The sequence below is a fragment of the Nyctereutes procyonoides genome, unplaced genomic scaffold (assembly GCF_905146905.1).
Source record: "Nyctereutes procyonoides isolate TBG_1078 unplaced genomic scaffold, NYPRO_anot_genome, whole genome shotgun sequence".
Taxonomy (NCBI): domain Eukaryota; kingdom Metazoa; phylum Chordata; class Mammalia; order Carnivora; family Canidae; genus Nyctereutes; species Nyctereutes procyonoides.
Window position 1 is genome coordinate 8788054 of NW_026575033.1, and position 17684 is coordinate 8805737.

A 17684-nucleotide genomic window follows, 5' to 3' on the forward strand; every position below is an offset into this window, starting at 1 on the left:
TTAACATACCTTAAAATTGGAGATCTTATACTACAACCCCTTTCTGGGCATAAACTCAAATGGGGATTTTGCTGTGTGTAGAGGTCTCACATTCAAGGACCATTCTGTAGTGTCAGTTATTTGATTTAGGTGGTTGGATTATTGCAAATAAATGGCAATTTTATTTTTCATATAAATGGAATTATTAAGCAAAATTATAAATCAGTTCATTTTCATCTTAATGACAAAATTATGAGGCAGGCAACAGACAGTGTTGATACTTAGTGGATTTATGTCGAGTTGTTCTTAAATATATATTTTATTGAAAGAAAATTAACATGTGATCATTAGTTGCAATTTTTTTTAACAGTATTCTATCATTTAAAATATTCTGCTTTTTACCAAATCATTAAAATTGATAAGAAGTACATTAAAAAGATGATAAAACTACTCTGAACTTTGTATATACCAGATGTTCAAAGCTCTGCTGCACCTCAAGCCAAGGAACCAGCACCTCACTTTCCCTGCTGTCAGGCTGAACTGACACATTTTCTAAAGGACTCTTACCATTTCTTTATGAATGCACCATTTACAGCAGGTTCCGTACGGATCTTTCTACATGGTTAGGAATATGGTGTGCGTTAAGAATGGGCCCAAACAGTCCTCATTGAAAGTTGATAGGAGCATGAACCAGAGCTCTACTGGCAAGTGGTTCTAGATGCATGGAGAGGAAGGGAGAGAAATGTTACGGGAAGAAGAGGATGATGAGAATGAGAGTGAATCCAAGGAAAACAAAATCTCTTACCGGGTTCTTGCTGTATTTTGTGGTTGTTTTTAAACCAGGTTATCTCGGGCTCTGGGACACCAGTAGCAGGACAGTCTAATGTGGTCGAGCTGCTGATGGCCACCGTGTGATCACTGAGGTTTCGCAGCAGGTGTGGGGCTTCCTGATCTAGTGAATAAAGAAAGGGGATTGTTATTACTCGTTGGTTGTAGCCTTTTGTTATATATGCACATCAACACTTTACATAGATGAACAGCAAAGCTCAACTGTAAAGTTTCATTCATATTTTATTCCTGAAATTTTTCTTCTCTGCATAACCTGCTTCATCTTTATTAAGTCCTAACAAATTGAAGTTTATTAGAACACAGAGTAAAATCGAGAACAAAATTCTATAGTATTCAGTATCAAGGTTTTTGCCTGGCCCACTAGGTTTCTTCCTTTCTGTGAGAGAAGCTTTTCTGAAACCTAAGGGTTTTGCATACTATTCGAGGAACGAAAAAGGAAACACCGCGATTTGGGATATAGGCTTAAAATGGATTTCTACATAAAGATATAGTATTATAGTGATGTGTTAATGTAACTTTGTATGTGATTTTATTGACGTGTTGTTTGTGAGGGCATGTCTGTGTGACTCAGCTATCAGTAACCTAAAATGTGAGGCAGCAGACCAAACAGGAGCATTTCTTGAACTTTGAAAGCTTTATTGATTATTTCCTTCCTCCATCCCTTCCCCAGCACAAGCAACCATAGGATTAATTCAAGAGGCAGAGGCATAGGTTTGTAGTTTTTGCACTATATAATAGTACAAATATTGTATTTTATATTATTTTCTCTTAAAACATACAAATATGATACAATACAATTTATTTTAATAAAATGCCAACCAATATAGTACAACAAAATGAATTTAATACATTAGGATGCAATACATTACAACATTAAAATCCCACATTGGAACAGCAGTACCCCCGAGGCCCCAATGAGTACAGTGTCTCTATTTAATGAAGTAGTCCTGCTGATGGGTATACATTCTAGTTAGGCGAGTGCTGGATTGGCAGCTCAAGCTTCCAAAGGTAAAAGAATAAAGACAACTCCTAATGTCCTTCCCACCCTCCTGAGTCATCCTCTTCACCCCCTCTTGTTGCAAACCCTGGAACAGAAATCAAAAGAGTTTTTGGCGTGACTTACATATTCTGCGCCACTGGCTTCAATTATACAATCTGAGCTTTCTCTGACCATTTTGGATTTCCTCATCTGATTGTACTAACAGTGTGAAAGCAGCTTAGGCGTGATTACAATGCTCTAAGAGGTGACACACTGCAGTGGCTTTGGCTTCATGTCCCTGCAGAGTTCTGACGAGTCCCCAAACCTCTCTCATTTTATTCCTGCAGGGAAACTCTCAGGATTAGCGTTCATTAAAGCAATTTAGAAATCTCAGCTTAAAAAGTATATTATCATACAACTTTGACAGCATGTTGACAGGGCATAATAACATGGCAGGGTTACTGTCTGTTCCAAGGAACAGCTTTCTCATTAAATTCTGATTCCCAAAGCTGATCACTAGTCTTTCCTCACTTTATACAAAATGAAATCCGAAGGCTGAAAAGAGCATTGAAAGGAGAGCCCTGATTTAGACACTCTTCATAGTTTGGAATGAATGATCGCAACGGCCCTTTTGCCTTCTCTGGATCTTTCTGGTCTATTATGCTTCCCCAGGCAGGACCGTTCCAGCATTTCTGTGTTTGCATTCCGTGCAATCTGCCAAATGGGTTTTCCTAATTGCAAATGCGGCCAGGTATCAAAATCTTCAATGCTGATAACTTTTACACACTTGATTGTTACAATTTTGACATTTTTACACAGCAAAGGTTCCAAACGTATTAGTGAAACATGACAAGATAATGAAGAACAGTGTCGTATTACTACTTAGTGTCTATTACAGTGGCAAGCCAAATTTGACGTATCTCATTTATGTCACAGTTCACGAAGTTATATTTGAATAGCTTCCGCTACCTCACTATTTCCCATGCACTAAATATAATAAAATAATCTATCATTGCCCAGAGGCTTTATTATAAAAAGGAAGTCTGAGTATAGGACCTACAACACCCAAATTATTTTCATAGCTACAAACTATAGCATCATCGACAAAGACAGCGTTTGGCTTCTGTGACAGGTGTACTGGAAAACACTTATATGAAAGAGAACAGTTTAACAGAAATGTCATGAGAACTCCCAAAGGCCCTATCTGCACTAGACAAACTTCAGACAAGAGAAGCAGCAAAAAGGCTGCAGAATAAACATTGGACTCTCAATTAAATACAAAGTTCATATAAACATGTCTGAAACATACAGTATACTATTTTTCCTTGTACCCATTTCTGAAAAACATGTTCTCCTACGTGAACAATCTCATTTTTGACTGGTGTCTAAGTGACCAATCAACCAATGAATCATTTTATCAGTTCCCCTGTATACTTTATAATCTGTTTTGACATTTTAGGTAAGAAAGGTACATTGAACCCTTATTATTAACCCTAAGTTATTTGGTGGAAATAGGGAGCTGCTTTCCAAAACTTGACAAAGTGGAGCTGATCCCTTCAAATGGAGAAAATCAGAATTAACAGAATATTTCTGCTGGTTATCAGTAGCCAAAGATAGCTCCTCACCAGGTTCTTCTTTTAGCTTTTGATGTTATGGCCCCAAAGATCCACCAGGTCTCATAAATATATAGTCTCTCCTTCACTTGGACAGGGGACTGAGGAACCAGCCTCATGCCCTCTACCCCAACTCAATCATTCTCTATTTTAGGCTCTTCTTTCTCTCTCTTTTACCCATTATCCCTCCCTTCCTGCCTGCCCCCAAAGAGCAACCAATACAAAATAGAACCCACTCAATTGATTTTTCTTTTTGAAACTCTGGAAGGATGAATTACACAGTGAACAACTAATTACCCTGTGGAATTCTTAAAGTCATCCCTTGGAGGTACTTAAGATCCTCTCCTGTAAATATGAATACCCTTCCCCTCCCCGCAAAAATTGCAATTGCAGTTTTGAAGGGAAGGAAATGGTCATTTCTACATGTCTGCTTCGCCATTTTTCCAGAAGCCTCCCATTTGCTTTTTCAGCTTTAGGAAAAATGGAGTCCCCACAATCCGTGGCACTAAGGCATTGTTTCCTGAAGGAACATGCTGACTTAGAATGAACAAAGACGCCAGGCAAAAGAGCCATAGGTAAAATTTCAAGATACAATTGATTATTCTTTCCTCTGGGCTGACAACTTCCAGGTTGCTAATTGTTTTCAGAGCATTTGGGACTCCATAAAACTGGCATTCTGGGGAAATGCTATTGTTTACTCTTTCACACTTGACAAAAGCAATTCCCACGTGAAAGACAAGTTTAGCCGTGGGACAGAGTCTGTTACCTAAAGGAGGAAACAGTCTGGTGAGTTCCCAAGCCTGAAAAGTTGTCAAATATGACACCTTCTATTGAACTGCCCAGCCACTATGTTCTCAGCCATGGCTATTTTGGTCATTGTAGCTTGTTTTCCAATGGTTCATGCAAGGCACATACAATGATCAATCATAAATAAAAACAACAGAACAATGCATATTAAATTGGTGAAAAAGTCACTTTCCCCTCAAATGCAAGCTTAAAAAAGGAGATTACAATCTCTCCCGATTGAAAAATGGTGTGTATTTTTAAATGGCTCTGAATTCTGCTTCTGTAGTTTTGCCATTTTTAATCCCCATAAAAATCCCATTAATATTTGCATATGGGGAAAGTGGACTTTTTTCCTTTTTTTTAATGGACAGCTCTCAGATTTACATTTAGAAGAATGCGTTCAACCTTTTGGTCACAAGAGCCTTGGTTGCCTTGATAAACTCATTGTGGTACATCTTTGAATGCCATCTACTCAAAAGGAGAGAGTTCTTTAAAAGAATCACCAGGAGATGAATCTATGTAAGAAGAAGGCACGATGCCCATTTTTTTCAGATGCAGTTGGGAGCTGACTAGTCCTCTCAGAGGCAGTGAGGGGAAAGCCCTGCACCGACTAGTCAGCTAGCTACCCAGACAGACCCAGGACGTGGGCTGGACCCGGTGGGCAATCTGAATTCATACTGTGATAAAGCTTTAATACCTCTGAATTACACCGACATCTTGCACTCCTGGGGCCCATCTTAGAAGCTCCAGTTTAAGATTAATGTGCTTAATGTAAAAAAAAAAAAAAAAAAAAAAGCATTTTCAAATAAATAAGCATTATAACTTGCTATCCAGGTGCTATTTACAACTCGAGAGCAGATGAAATGGTACAAAACAAAACCGGGCAGAGGTCCAACAGTCTCAAATGCAACTGTACTCATTCTGAGCTGGAAAATTAACTTATTCATGTCCATCTTTGGCAGAAACCAGCATTTGTCTCAATTATTCAGTTTGCGCAGCTTCGAAACTGAAACATACAAAGAGGTTGGCATCAAAGTGGGAGGAAAGGATCAGTCCCAAGTTGTTGTTTATCAGGCAGGAGAAGACAGCAAAGAGGAAAAAAACAAAAACAAAAAAACAAAACCACAGAGAATGCACTGCGGGGATCCTCCAAATCCAAACGTGCACCAAGTCGGCCCCAGAGAACAGAGCCCTCAGCCTGAGTGGGGAGCCCAGAGCTGGGACCTTGGGAGCTCATTATCACTTCTATCATCTCCAAACTCATTTTGGGAGGAGCATCTCCTCTGAGCCGGAAAGTTTAGCAACAGTGACAATAAATCAAGATGATATGAGACAACTGTTACTTTTTAATGAGTCCTTTAATGTTTTACATTATTTTGTGTGGTACAATCATTCCTTGTGCTTTTAAATTTGGAGATCCGAGAGAAAACAGCCTTTTTGTTGCAGTGCTCACCTCTAATTGTAACTTCTTTCTTCTGAAGGATTTCTTCCCCTGTGTATATGTTCCTGGCTCTGCAGGCATAGGTGCCTGAGTCTTCCAGGGAAACATTCTTGATGGTGACATTGAGGGTGATGGAGTACTCTTTAGTGGTGGCCATTTTTTGCTTGCTGATGCTGTGGTGCATTGTTCGGTTTTTAACTGTCCGCAGCAAAATCCAAGTAATGTCTCTGTATAAGAACTTGTTAACTGTGCAAGACAGTTTCAGGTCCTCACCCTCCGTAGGCATTTTTTCCAAGTTAATGTGAAATCCATTTGGCACATCTATAAAAAAAAATAAAGAATTCAGTTCATAGAAAAATCAATTATCTCGTCAGGAGATTGTCATAGATCTTAAGAATGGTCGCGACACAAATTCTCTCAGCGTCAGCATTAAAAGGATGAGTGTTTATATTTTCATTCTCAAGGAACTGATCAAACCCAGGTCAGAACCGAGTTCGTGTCATCAGAAGTGAGGCAGGAAGTGCAAAACAGGCTGGTTAGTAAGACGGCAACATCATCCCTGTCTGCCCCAAATCGCTTTTCAAAGTGGAGTTTGTTTTACATCTTGGGGTGATAACCACATTTCCCATTTCTTCTTTTTTTAGAGACTTTTATTCATTTATTCATGAGACACACACAGAGAGAGGCAGAGACACAGGCAGAGGGAGAAGCACACTCCCCTCAGAGAACCTGATGTGGGACTCGAGGATCAGGGCCCTGGGATCACGACCTGAGCCAAAGGCAGATGCTCAACCACTGAGCCACCCAGGTGCCCCTCATTTCTTTAGTGCATAGCGAGTGAGCAGAACAGGGAAGTCCTCTTTGTACTTAGAACCCAGGGTGGTGTTATGGTGAAACTAACCAAAATAAGTTGTGACCAGGTGAGAAGAGGAAGTCTCGGGTACATGGTAGGGAGCTTCAATCATGCCAGCCAGTACCATTGTAATCCTAAACTTTTCCAGTTAAAAAAACAAAACAAAACAAAACCACAAAATAGCTGATTTCTCCAGTTTCCAACAACTGAATGCATAGTATCCCCCTCCTACTGCTGTGCCATCGTCTTGCCTGCTCTTGGCTGGCACAGTGGGCAGACCAAGAGTTATGTCATTTGCGCAGGGCTCCTTTCATGGTGATCGTTCTACCCGGATATAAAAAGAACAAAATGCAGCCAACTAATCTGGAAGAGTTGCCTGATTCCAAAGCCGGGGGACAATGGGGGAGGGGGAGGATAATTTTAAAAAATGAAATTTACTCTCAAAAACATAGTAAAACATAGTTTTCGGAAAGTGGGCCATTAAAAGCCATTTCTCTTGTGTCAGTCCCCAGCTATATAGCCTTCATGTCCAACTCCAGCAACACCTCAGGAGCTCCTCTCCTCAGCCTTCCCACCCTGGACTGTCACTTAGGTTTTGTGCTCAGAGTTCCCTAGTCTCATTCTGGACCATATCCCCAGAGGATTAAAAAAAAAAAAATCATTGGTTACTGGCCCTGAATTGACCTGCTCCCAAAACCCTCCCATTGCTTGTTACTTAGTGGCGTATCTGTATTTGAGCAAAGAATTTGGGCCAACATTTTACAAAGTACTTTGAAGATGAAAAGCACTATGTTCTGCTATTATTATTATTATTATCCGTTGCACACAAAGCTATAAAGAAACCTTTAAACCTTAAGGGGACAATAGTCCAAAATTAGATATCATATCAACTCTTTCCTAAATCTGACTTTGCTTGTTTTTCTGATTTTTCTGGGCTTTGGCTTTATTATAAAGTGTCACGTCTGAAGAAATGCCAAAGTATTCATTTGAAACCTGGGAGCAGGGGGTAGCAGTGGCTTATGAAGCTGTCAGTGGTTGGAGAGAGAGGAGACCAGCAGAGGTTTTCCTGCTTTTAAAATGAGTATCTAAGAATGTGCCAGAAGATGCAGAAGCAGCTGACACTCATTTTTAACATAACAATGAGGTGTCAGAAATAGCCCCTCTAATTCAGCATCTTTTTATACTTGGGACATCTTCCAAGCCCGAGGAGTAAAACATCAGCCGTCAACTTTTACACAGATACCAGAAGTACTGGGCACTGGCCACAGTTAGATCATGTCTCAAGACCATACACAGGCTCTCCATTTATGAGGGCCCGTCCTGGTGGTTAGAACCCAAGCGAGCCCAAGTAACACCATTGAGATCATGTAGAGTTTCTATTTACTTTAGTGATTTGAAACTTCCTGTGGAAATAGCTCACAGGTTTCCTGATGGAAGATTTTGTTTATCTTTGCCAAGCACCACCAGGAATCTCAAAATAAAATGCATTTAGTGACACTGGGAAACCAGGGAGATAAGGCAGTGCTGTTCCTGTTTCACCCTCAGTAATTGCTAACACACCCATGGTCATGCGGAGTGCCAGCAAACCGCAAAAACACACGCATAGGAAAAGAAAAGAACCAACTAGGTTTTGAGGTCTGCTCATACGAGGACACTATTAGTGAAGTTAATTTGGTTCATGTTACCAGACAGCCCCTTAGAAATGATTGTCTATTTCTCAGAATAACTCCTTTGGTTTTCCCTTTTGAGCCACAGAAGATGATAAATAAAATGTCCTAACACTAGTTAATGAATCCAGAGGGATTTTTCCTTTTAATTCATGTGGATTTTTCTCTTTTCTTTTCCTTTCCTTTTCTTTTCAGCCTGTGTACAAAAACAGACCCAAGGACTTGCCTTCTCACAAAGTGAAAGCAAGAATCCTTCCCACACTTAAGTATCTGTTGCAGATTTATCACAATCCTCATTGACACCAACCGACACTCACCCAGCTTAACACATATCACATCCATGGCATCTTATGAGGTATGGTGGAGAAGAATCGATCTTTGCTTAGAAGAGACATTCCACTTAGGGTTAGGTGCAAGGAGGAATCTACACAGATGCGTATTTGTGGGGGATACATTCTGACTTGGAGCAAACAGTGAATTAAGTTCATGAAACAGACAAGCACAGAAATTAACAGGCTGAAAGGTGCCTCACTTGTCAGGTGGTAATAAAGAAGGCTTCCTACTGAAGAACAGAAATAACATTCTTTAAGAGGTACATTTACTAGAAAGTTTTGCTTGTTTCAAGTAGATACTATGTACAAGTGAATGGCAAAGTTTAGAGTAGAAGCAGTAGAGAATTCTAAAGGCCACAGAGAATTTGTTTTCATTTGGTGCTGTTGGGAAGGCAACTGTGTGAGTTGTTATTAGATTTTAAGGAAGGGGCAACATGCATGAAATGGATCAATAAGGATCCAAATCCAGATCTTTTGATTTAGAACAGTTAAATTTTAGATCTCTTAAAGCAGTCCTTGCATTAGGTCAAGCATAAACATGGAGTAAACATATGTTCATTTTTCAGAAAATATATGTGTAAGGACCAACATTCCTGAGAGTATCTAGTTTTATCTCCAGTGAGAAAAAGGTAGTCATTAGTGGGGAAAGAAACAATAAATATAAGCAGATTAATCTATGATTACCAAAACTAGAACTTTTCAGGATTGGTGGGAAAGAATTCAGAGCAATGATATTCCATTTCAGTGTAAGATTAAAGCTCTTGAGTTTCTAGAGGAAAAGCATTGTAAGCCTCAAGTTTGCATGCCTGGATCGAATTCTCATAGCTCCCTTCTATGGACAAGCCTTGAGATCTAGAAAAGATTTCAACCATTCCACGGTAATAAATTGTATAATGTGGTAAGAGGTAGGAGGGAATCTCTGCATTTAACAGGTGATTAGCTTTGCCAGTAATACCACCCCACACAGACATGCAGCCAGTGCAAAGCTCCGTGGGATAGGCTAGGTATTGGAGCTGCAATTAAGGCCGAGCATCAATTAATCTTTCTTGGGGACTCTGAAGAAGGAAATGAACACAACATTCCCCTCCACTCTTGGTACCTCTTCTTCCGGTACTGTCTTCAGACCCAGGCAAGAGGGATCCCTGTCCTGGGCCTTTAGATGGCTCTATTCTGGCTGTCCCCCTCCTCATAGTATAGTCTGTGGGGTCAAGGAAGCATGCCACCCCCACTTCCATATCTGGCTTCCAATCCTTGGGATCCCAGAATTCCTTGTAAAGATGATCCCAAGTCTGCTTCCTGACTGTCAAAGATCTCTTCCCTAGGTTTGTCCTCTTGAGGTCCAATTGCTCATTGGTGTGCACATTTCTAAATCCCAGGGAAGACTGTTAGTCAGCGGTGTGGACAGTGCTTGGATGTGTGGGCTGTGGAGACCATACACGCAGGTGCAGTAGTTGGACAGAGCCAGGAATAGAAAGAGAAGATGGGGGGCGGGGGGGCAGTTCCTTCTATACCTCCAAGCATTGCCACGTTCTGTTGTGGGGCTGTGAGTAGGCCCAGAATTCTAAATTTGCATCTCACCTCTCCGGCAAGGTATGTATCATGGAGATAATGTATATTTGTCTGCAAGGAGCTGAAACATAATGGCTCGTTTGCTTCATTGAGAACTTGTTATATGGTTACATATATGGTTTATGGCTCTCCATTGGTACTCTTCCCTTGGCTCTGAAAATGCCAAGGCAAGCCTGTCTTCTTTCTACCTGTTCAAATATCATGCCCCCCCTCAGGACCATCTCAGCCTTTCCTTCCCAGAGGCTGACAGCTCCATTGTACACACAGAATGCACTGGCTATGTGTGGCTACTGAGCATTAAAATGTGGCTAGTGTACGGAAGAGTTGAATTTTATTAAATTAATTTTATTTCAGTTCATTTAAAATTTTTAAAGTTTAATATTTTTATTAAATATTTTTTAAATATTTTAAAATTTTGTGACTTTAAAAAATATCAATTGCATGTTGAAATGGTATTTGGGATATACTGGGTTAAATAAGATTCATTCTACTTTTCATTTTTTAAAGATGTGGTTTACTAGAAAATTTTAAATTATATATGTGGCTCTTGTATTTCTACTGGACAGCATTGGCTTATTGTTGGTAAATGCATCTGCCACATAACTTCTGCATACACCTTTTGATATTAGGGTACAGACACCACTTCTTTTTTGTGCTAAAACTGTCTTCCTGTAAAGGCAGGGCTTCACTGATATCTGTTCATGTGCTCTGTACAGAGCTGAGCTGTTCTATTCAATAGTTAGTGCTCGTGGAACTTGTATAAACTTGTTGAATGTTCGGAACAGGAGTTGCTCAATCTTTTACACTTTAAATCATATATATACAGTGACTATGGATTTGGATGGGAACTTGTTTGCAAGCAAATACAAAGGACAGTACAAACCCTTGTTCCTAATTAGTCTAAATCATCAGAGATTGATTAGAGAACCAATATGTGTGAAACTGCTATCTGAATCCTCTAAATAAAGGACTTCTCACATTTGGAATGGATGCAAAGATGATTTCCCATCCGCTCCTCGGATGTAAGGGGACAGGGGCTGACTTGGTCTAGAGTGGCTCCGCTGTGTCCCTGCCCACCCCCCAAGCCCCATTTCCTCACTTGCAAAGCGTGAGGGCTATAATGCTAAATAGCCTCTAAAGTCTCTTCCAGTTCTGATATTCTGTGAGAATCTACCGCAGGAGATCTCCCACGACACAGCTTCTCTGAGGATTGGCTAACTGGCCGGAAGGCTCCCTGTGATCTGACAACCTGTGTGTCTCATGCAACCAGACCTACCTATTTCTTTCTAGAAAACTCGAGGCAATGGCTGCAGCCTGCCCCATGCAGCGCGAAGTTTCCAGAAAGCTGGCAAACTGCCCGGGTTTCCTCAGAAAATTGGGGGAGTGCAGAGCCAGGCAATTGTTTTTATACTTTGAGCTACTTACTTCCTTCCTGTACCCATGGAGGGACATAGGGAGTGCCATTTGTGTACCTTGGAAGTTTTGAGATTTGCAGAGACCATCATATGTGAGGCTAAAAATCTGTAAATGCTACCAAAACCCAGCACATTAATCACGGACAACAAATTCAGTTTCAGATTTCTACAGGACAGCCTCATTCCTCAAAAGTAAAAATTACTTAAGTTGTGAGACAATGAGCTTCTCGGTTTAAAAGACAAAAACATGTTATCACAGGTGTGGTGTCCTTAATTATTACTGAGCAACCACAGCGTACCTGACCCTGTGCCAGGTACTGAAAGGAGTTCAAAAATGAACATGACAAGATCCTAAAAACACAATCCAGAACTCACAGAACTCTAAAAGGTAACTCGGAGAAATAATTCATTAGGAGGTCCAGTGGTGTTGTAGGATCCTACTCCTGAGAACAAGGATGAAGGTACTCCAAGTTGAACAATTTTATAGGATTGTTTAAAAACAAACAAACAGATCTCAAGCTCTAAGTACACTAAGAACAGGCATAATGAAAGGGCAGTGAGGTCTCCAGGCTTTGCGAGTATAGGATAAACAGCTTACCTGTGACATAAAAGCTTATGTTTCTTTCCACAGTCCCTATTTTATTGGAAGCCATGCAGCTGTAGATTCCAGAAATTCTAGCGTCAGCCACAACCAAGGTGCTAGCCGTCTGTAAAAGAGAAGGAACCTTTAGCTGGAGGAAAGAACTATCTGAGCACCCCTAAGCATCTTCTAAGGGTGAGACGATTCAGCTGTTCCATTCATTCAACAAAGGTAGTATTGCACGCATGGCAGTTACCAGAAGGCTCTCTCTTTGCCGAGCCCCAGCAAGAATGGAAAAATAACAGGAAAGCAGATCCTCAGGAGACCGGGGGCTATGACATCCGACTCGTATGTGGGTTTCAGGCTTATTTATCTCGTGCTGCTGGCGTAACAATTACAGACCTGAAGCTGAGATGCGGGACTGCACGTCCTACTCTGAGAGGTGGTCAGTTTCACGTCAATGAGAGGAACAGGTGAGGCTGAGGCCTCCCTTTTGTTTGGATGACCTGAGACTATGGATGCCACTTGCTAACAGGAGGTTTCTTTGCTGTTTGCTTCTGTAATGGGCGTGTTAAGTGAGCAAGGACAGAAGGGAGAGGTTGGCCATATTTCTCTTATGCACTGAAGGAATGTAACACCGTAGCCCCGAAGGTGCTAATAAGGTTCTGGAAAGCTCCCGAAGGCTCTGTGTGTTTGTAAATTACTTAGTTTCTCAGTCTGCCAACTCCTGATCTAGAAAATGAAGATCTAAGTTGTGAAAACCCTATTGTTTCACTAGATTTGAGTGCTGTTATTTGACAAATGAGCCCTTAAAGAAAGGCTAGTGGTCACATTTGTGTGAGCTAGAAAGCTCTTTCTACACTGTGATGTCTCAAAGAGTAATGAAACACAAATTTATACAGCTTAAAGCCTCAGTGTGCGGTCTTCTTTTAAAGATAAAAATTAGTAAAATGAAACAGGTTGCTGACAGTTTTAAAATTTAACCCAGCCTTGCAAAAGTATAATGCATCCTTTATCTGAAATGGATGAAAAGAGGAGTAAGTTGCTGTATTTAAAAAAAAAAAAAGTGCATCCAGTTACTTATAAATTGTTACAGCTTATCTCCTAGAACAAGAGTAACTGGTCATTGACTTTGAAACTAGCAAGGCTTGCTGATGCTTCCTCCAGAAAAAGGGTATCCTAACTGAAGTGGAATTAGATCAAGGGACATACAGGCTAAAGTAATATATAAGCAGAAATGTGATGGTGGGCTTTATTAGATGATGAACCCAAATTCTACAAAGGGCTCCAGTATTTTTTGAATTGCTAAGTAATGGGCTAAGCACTTTGCTTATGTTCTCATATTCCAGCCAATGAATTATCTTTAACTTACAGATCAAGAAACCTGAAAAATAGACTTTCAGTTTTTTTAGCAAGCAAGCTTTTTGCTCCAAAGTCTCTGTAATTCTCACTATGGTATTGTGTATATCACATGAGCTTGCCTCTTCTGTTTCTTAGATCTGCTTAATTACATCTACTCATATATCCTCTGTGAGTTACTGAAATTACTAGAAATGAAAGCATCTGCAATGTGTGGCAATTTCATTCAACTTAGCAAACATCTATTGAGATTTATCAAGGCATTTCACAGATGTTGTCAGGGAAACAGAGATGATGAATGTGACACTCTCCTTACTCTTAGGGAAGAATTTTCCTGCTTGAAGATCAAATATATGTTATTCTTTCTTTAGCAGAGAAACACTGACATTGGAGGCAAATGATCAGTGGAGGAAACTATGAAAGGAACTCAGGTGTCTCTTTCCCTGTGTTAATAATCTATATAAAGGGGCAAGAAACAAAAGGAAATGCTATTCAGAATATTTCTTTTAATTATTGTACCCACCAGTTAAGAGCCATGGAAGAGCAATGGAAGCAGTCCGAAGAGAAGCTTGTAGGTGACAGCGTAAAAGGACGTGTTAGCTCATGGTTGCTGGGACAATTCAGGCCATCAAGTAAGAGTCTGACTTCTTTATTTGGTCTCTGCAAACTTGGGCTCAGATGCTTAGAAGCGGTATGCGACAAGTTCCGACCCAGGGGACACCAATGAAGGCACCCCCAGCTCAAGCACTGCTTTTCTTATGACGTTAGCTCTCAAATGTTTATCCTCAGGGGCCTCAGCAGAATTTTATCTACATTCTTCAATTTGTGGCTCAGTAAATAAGTGAGAAACTCATTTCAATTTGGGCCGAAGGATGTCTGACATTAGGGATAGTGACTGCCCGAATCTGAAAGTTGCATCTATGTTTCTATTAAAATTATTTTGATTTCACCGTGCCTTTAAGGAGGGCACGTGATGTGATGAGCACTGGGTGATCTATGCAAATGATGCATTACTGATCTCCACATCTGCAACTAATGATGTACTATACGGTGGCTAATTGGATTTAAATAAAAAAAGAATATATCCTTAAATTGGCAGAGATGGGTCACATCAGCTAAAATGCTACTATGTAGAGAAATACTGCTTTCTTATTATTTTACATAAGCTGCAAGCTATTTTTCAATTGATATGTTGCTATAAGGTTTGAAAATCTGACTGATGAATGAAAAAGTTATAATTGAAGAAGAAATTTTAAAAAGAGGTAATTAATATCCTATGTATGATCAAGTATGTTAAAAAATTATCTAATTTCTAGAGCACTTCTTTTCCCAGAGAATATGTTTTTAACTTAGAAACGAAAACATATTTTCATGAAAACAAAAAATATTTGTTCATTGAAGTATAAATATTAACAGGGTCAGAAAAAGGAGCTCAAGTGTGAGATACAGGTGAGCATGGTTTTTCTGGGCAGCGGATAACTTCTCTTAGGACAGACATTAAGTCTAAATGCAGACGTCTTCTGAGTAAAAGGGACAAATCCATTCCCCAGTGCTCATAACCAATTACTATTGTTTCAAAAGGTGAAAAAAATGAAAATAGCTCAACAGTGGGAACACCAAATATTAACTTAATACTTTAAAAGAGGAAGTGCCAAGAATTTGAGTTGTCACATATGTTTGAAATTATAATCATTTAGAAGGTGCATCAAAAGAAATTCTCAAGGATGTTGCATGTCTTCATTCTGTAATTAGTCTTCATTTGCCATAATTTTTTTTTTAGCTCTGAACCTAGACCTTGGGGGTGCCTCTACTTGCCCTGCCAGGAACTCTGGGATCTAGATATTAGAAATGGACCCTGAAAGTCATTCTCTGGGTTCCTTTGTATGACCCGGGAATGCTTGATGAAATCTGTCATCAGGTACTGTAAGTTGGGAAGTTATTCATACTCCTTCCTTCCTTCCTTCCTTCCCTCTCTCTAAGCATTAGTAACTCCCTACACCACAATGTGGTCTGAGCCTCATGGACGAGAATGGATGGGATGATGTGTAATTCAGTCTAATTTCCAGAATGAGTTTTAAAAGATCTAAATATGGACCCATGATTTTTATCTCGGGATGTTTCTAATATCATTTCCTTTCAAGTGTGTCAGGGAGACATAAAAGTAGATATATAAAGGTCACGGAAGAACCTAAAATTAACCTTGGTGGCACATTAGAGCCAAGTGATGGGAAAATAGAACGTGAGAATTCAAAAAAATTGAATGTAGGAAATGAGACATAATCTGTAATTCTGTCATTAGATTGAAGACCTCTGTCATGGTTCAATCTCATATGGCACACTTTCCAAGGTAACCTTCAAACAATTTCAATGGAAATAGTTTCTAAGACATTAAAATTGTCACAATTCTCCAGCCTCACAGAATTAATGCTGTAATATGTATTTCCTCAGTGTTTTTTTTTTCTTACACAGGGTTCCTTCTACTTCCTACTCCATAGTTACAAACCCAATCATCTGGCAACCCCATTAAAGAATACTAAAACTACGCACTTGCTATTAGCAACTCCAATTGATGACTCATTTTTCACAAGTCCAGGCCAAGACTTGCCAATGAGGAAACTAAATTTATTGTCCGCTGCACTCTTCTATGAGTTAAACAAAACAAAATGAAAAACAAAGCAAAGGAAAAAAAAGGAAATCCCTAGAATCCAATGGGTGCTCCAGCAGGACCTCCATTCCCCTGATTTGTGTGGGGTGTCGCTGGGCAGGCTAAATACGCAACTGTAGGTAAAAGCGTCATTATGGTCTAAGCTGGGACTTTAATATACTTTCTAAATATAGACAGAACAGGGATCCCTGGGTGGCGCAGCGGTTTGGCGCCTGCCTTTGGCCCAGGGCGCGATCCTGGAGACCCAGGATCGAATCCCACATCGGGCTCCCGGTGCATGGAGCCTGCTTCTCCCTCTGCCTATGTCTCTGCCTCTCTCTCTCTCTCTCTCTCTCTCTGACTATCATAAATAAATAAAAATTAAAAAAATAAAAAATGCTTATAAATAAATAAATAAATAAATAAGGACAGAACAGAAAAGCAGTTTTAATTGTAAAGGAAAGACCAGCGCAAATAATTCTGAAATGGCAAACTTTCCATTGTCATCATCACAAATTTTTTCATACATACACAGAAATAAATTCCTGGATGCCAAAAGTGAAAGTGGTAAATTCTTCTAAATTTAGGACTTGAATAATTAGAATGATCTATTGCAGTTACAGCCAGTGTTAGGATATGCCATCTATATATGATATAGGTATCAACTTTGTTCAGAAAGAGTACTAATGGGTGTTATTCTGTATGTTGGTAAATTGAACACCAATAAAAAATAAATTCATTATAAAAAAAAGGAAAAGAAAGAGTATTAAAAGTTTTTCAGTGCAGATAATTATTGAACAAATCGTCATCATCGTATACAATCACCATCAACCTGGGAATTTCATCAGGGTGGGTATGACAATCATGTTTATACCAAGGGGCAAACGAGGGAGGGTAAATATTATTAGCTCCATCTTTTGGAGGAGGGAATGCAGGTTCAGACAAGGGGGCTGATGTGCATGTGGCTACACAAGACAGAAAATGGCAGAGCTTAGCCCTGGCTCCTGGCTGGTCAACGTAAGTGCCCACTGTGTCTGGAGGGCTGTACGTAAAACCTCTGCATAATGACAAAATCACAAGACAAACTTGTTTCAAGCTGCTTGGAAACAATCAGGGAAGTTCCTTATCTCACTTGGGTTTTGTGACTTCACTCCCTCCGTACCTTCCAGGTATTCTATATAGAGTCAGGTTGCTCTTTCACGGTTCAGGCTAATCCAAAACCTCGCTTGGCTTTTTCATTTTCCACTTTCTTTTCTATTGTATTTTGTTTTGTGGCTAGGATGCCAAAATATAACTAAAAGTTACTACTGGAATTAGGCTCATAAATTCTTTTTTTAAATAACCAGTAAACAGTAACTCTACTTGATATAGTCAGGAGAAGGCAAAATGAATGGACATACACTCCATGGCATCTTGAAGTTTTCTAGTCTTTTGTGACAACTAATCTGCTTTCTACTGTGAGGCATTTCCTTTCTTAAAAAAAAAAAATGTACTGTTGCTCAAATTGAATTTCCAAGTTTATAGAATTTCCTTTTCTTTAAGTATTTCATTGAACTGCTCTCTCATCAACAGTTACCCTTCAGGGGATGTTTCAAACTACTGTTCATTTGTGTTAGAG

At 39.7% G+C, this 17684-nt stretch overlaps 1 protein-coding gene across 3 annotated transcripts in view; it reads right to left on the reverse strand.

Annotated features, from left to right (window-relative positions):
- Window positions 1–17684, reverse strand: part of FLT1 (fms related receptor tyrosine kinase 1) — a 176006-nt gene that overhangs the window by 74582 nt on the left and 83740 nt on the right. For all 3 annotated transcript variants that reach the window (XM_055317306.1, XM_055317304.1, XM_055317305.1), the window contains exons 12-14: window positions 12082–12190; window positions 5660–5968; window positions 785–931 (exon numbers count right to left, since the gene is read on the reverse strand). In XM_055317306.1, coding sequence (XP_055173281.1) covers window positions 785–931; window positions 5660–5968; window positions 12082–12190 — 565 coding nt within the window. The remainder of the gene's footprint in view (window positions 1–784; window positions 932–5659; window positions 5969–12081; window positions 12191–17684) is intronic.